The sequence below is a fragment of the Indicator indicator genome, chromosome 4 (assembly GCF_027791375.1).
Source record: "Indicator indicator isolate 239-I01 chromosome 4, UM_Iind_1.1, whole genome shotgun sequence".
NCBI classification, from domain to species: Eukaryota; Metazoa; Chordata; class Aves; order Piciformes; family Indicatoridae; genus Indicator; species Indicator indicator.
The window spans coordinates 39,834,647-39,838,006 of record NC_072013.1 but is presented as its reverse complement, the minus strand read 5'-3'; the positions used below and the strand labels follow the sequence as shown (position 1 = coordinate 39,838,006).

The following is a 3,360-nucleotide window of genomic DNA, read 5'->3' as shown; positions in this document are numbered from 1 at the left end:
AGTGGTGAAATGGATTCATTGATTATAAACCCTGCTATTTTAGCATTGTCTGCTTAATATTTCATCATTTCAAGGGAAAATGATCTAATTCCTCATCCACAGATCTGGAAGCACATTACAAAGCAGTTTAATTTCTTCTATTCACTATCCTGTAATGCCACAACTTTTTTCTTTTGCCTCATTATTTTCCCCTTTTTCTACCTTTCCCCCCCCCCCCGCTTTTTTAAAATAAGCATTTATTTTTTTTAAAAAGTATTAAGTACAGCAAATGTTCTTTGTTTGCAACATCTAGGGAGCCAGAAGAAAGTAGAAGGGCCAATTTTTTTTCTGTATTCTGGAAATCACCTTTTTGTGTCTTTATTTTCTGATAGTTATCTCTAGACAGCATAAAGTCATAAAATCCTATATGGGAGAAGGTAGAACTTTAAATATCTGAGCCATAGAGCACAGCAGATTGTTACAACACTACTAATGCAGAATATGTATTTATAAATTAAGAAAAAGAAATGCAAAGTGGATTTTTTGTTTTAAACATCTCACATTCATCAGAACTAATTGAGAGAAGTTGTGAAGACAGTAAATTAACTCTTCACCAGGTAGTCTCCACAACAGCAAAGGATAATTCCCTTCACTCAATTGTTCAGTCTAAAATAAGCCTTTTAATAATTCTGCAACAAAAGGTTAATATCTAATTTCATAAGCCATTATCCACTTTTGACAAACCAAATATATTCTCTGGTTTTTGCTCAGTGGAACCCAGTTTTAAGCTCTCTCTGGAATGAATAAGGTGATGTCTTTTCAAATGTGGGGCCTGCCTGAAATTTTTACCACAAACTAAGCATTCAAATGGCTTCTGTCCAGCATGCATTAAGTAATGTCTTTCAAGCTTGGAAGGTGACTTAAAAGCTTTATAGCAGATGCTGCATTGATAGAATTTGTTACCAATGACGCTTTTTTTAGTATCTTCAGAAAAATTAAGCAGATAGCTGGAATGGCTTTGCTCCTTTTCCACCAATTTACCACACAAGTAAGGCTGTGAGTCTCTGCTGCTGGTGTCAAGAACAAAGTCCTCTGACTTGATTTCAACTTTGATTTCAGCTGCTTGGTTTGACTGAACCAGCTCAAATTCTTGAAAGCTAGATGGTTGTGAAGGTGTTTGAGGAGACTGAAAAGGCTTCAATTCAATGTCATCTCCCTGCTGATTGAGAAGTTTGTTCAGGTTTTCACATTCTACCCTGCGAACAGGGCTTTTATAGGGTCTCTTTCTGGTATGGGTGAGCTGATGTCTTTTCAAGTGAGCTGACTGTCTGAATGCCTTCCCACAAATATTGCAGCCAAAGGGCTTCTGTCCCGTGTGTGTAAGATAATGCCTTTGAAGTTTGGATGAAGAGGGAAAGCTCTTTTCACATCTGTCACATTTACACACTTTGTGTCTGCTATGTCTAGTTTTAGCAGAAGCCGAAAGAACGCAGCGAAGTACCTCTGGCTTATCAAAGAGACTATCATCTGAAGAACCATAAAAAGCATCACCTTTATTATCCAGCGAATCCTGGATGTTTAACACACTCTCCCCAGCGAGCATACCTTTTAAATGGATTCCCAAGTCAGAAGGTTGTGGGTGCTCTTGCCAAGGTAGTGGCACAGCAAATGTTCGCTTCATCCGATTACTAAGTACCTTGCACATGTCAAGCTTGCTGCAGCAATCCTTGAAAGGTTTAGTGGAAGAATGCTGATCTGAACGCTGATCTTTAGTTGCAACCAGGTCAGGACTTTTAAAGTGACCCGATTTTGTGTTTTTTCTGCCAGGCAGAGAGAAATCTGTTGCCTTTCCTCCAGTATGCTTCAGCTTCATTAGAACCTTATTCTTCATGCTGACCGCTTGGCTGCACGCCGCCGTACCACCATTTGAACCTTTGCCAACCTTCGGATAACACTTGTGCAAATTTAGAACCTGCTCAGTTTCAAAACACTGCTCACACACTGGGCACTGAAAGGGTACAATGTAAATTGTGTGAACATCGTGTGGGTCGTTCTCCTGCAGCTCACAAGCGTCAGCATTCTCAAAACTACTCCTCTTCCCTTCCACCAGGTTGTGTGGTCTGGGATATTTAAGACTCTTTGCTCTGTGTACAATATTGGGAAAAGTCTTATTTCTGGCATGGAGCTGCTTGTGCTTTATGAGCTTGCTCTGTATTTTAAACCCTTTCTGACAAAAGCAGCACTGAAAAGGCCTTTCTTCTGTGTGTGTGAGCTGATGGATTTTCAAGTGTGTTGACTGTCTGAAACATTTACCACACAGAGAACACTTATAAGGTTTCTGGCCGGTGTGAATAAGGAAGTGTCTTGCTAGCTTAGATCTTGATGGAAATGTCTTCTTACATGATTCACAAGCATGAGTTTTCTTTCTCCTTCTGGCACCATGTAGATGATCTCCTTTCAGACATTGATGCAACATCCACCTCTCTTCAGTTGTGAAAGATTTCCAGCACGTAGAACATTGAAATACACCAGAAGTGACTCTGTCTTGCTCAGTCTTCACAGAGCTTTCTGCTTGCTTGGTATCATTCTGACAGTTCTCATTATGAAGCTCCTGATGCTTTAAGAAAGTGATTAAGTTTTTGAAGTTTCTGTAACAAACAATACACTTAAAAGGCAGATTATGGGTTAACTGATGCCTCTCCAGATGGACTAACTGCCTAAATGTTTTATGGCATACGTGACATTCAAATGGCTTTTGACCAGTATGTATCAGAAAATGCCTAGCTAATTTTGATGGAGTTTCAAACTGTTTATAGCAAATGTCACAACTGTATGGCTTTTTCTTGGGTATCCTGTCAGCTGTTACACGCTGCTGAACCTTTAACATTTTTAAAACAGCAATTACAGCTTGCCTAGCGTTAGGCTCTTCAGACAGGTATCTCAAGCGAAATCATCAATTGCATGCTAAGGTGGAAGGCTGTAGAAGCAGGAAACTTTCTTAGGAGAAATATTCTTAAATCCCACAGGTCCCTAAAATAAGAAAAAGAGTATTATTTTAGCCTATATTAACACATAATTGCCTAAGCTTGTCTCTTGTTTTCTACATGAGACCAAAAGCACCTAGATCAGAATACTCCTGATTTAACTTAGCTTAAAATACTTTCTTTATAAACAGAGGAATTAATCAGTATGTTACAAGATATAGAAAAATTGAACTGATTTCCAGAAGAAACAAGCTTAAGTCATCTGTGCTGTAAATGCAGCTATATTTCCAAATAATATACAGTTCAGCTACAGTATATATATATACACACACAGTATATATATATATATATAAAAAAGGCATTTTCTTAAAAAAGAAAAAACCAAAACAAAACTAAA

The 3,360-nt window shown here is 38.2% G+C and overlaps 1 protein-coding gene across 1 annotated transcript; it reads right to left on the bottom strand.

Moving 5' to 3' along the window:
• Nucleotides 1-672: 672 nt before the first annotated feature.
• Nucleotides 673-2,878, bottom strand: ZNF770 (zinc finger protein 770). Its single transcript, XM_054400777.1, has one exon. It carries the CDS (start codon nt 2,864-2,866, stop codon nt 695-697), a length of 2,172 nt encoding a protein of 723 aa, XP_054256752.1. The 5' UTR covers nt 2,867-2,878; the 3' UTR covers nt 673-694.
• Nucleotides 2,879-3,360: the final 482 nt, after the last annotated feature.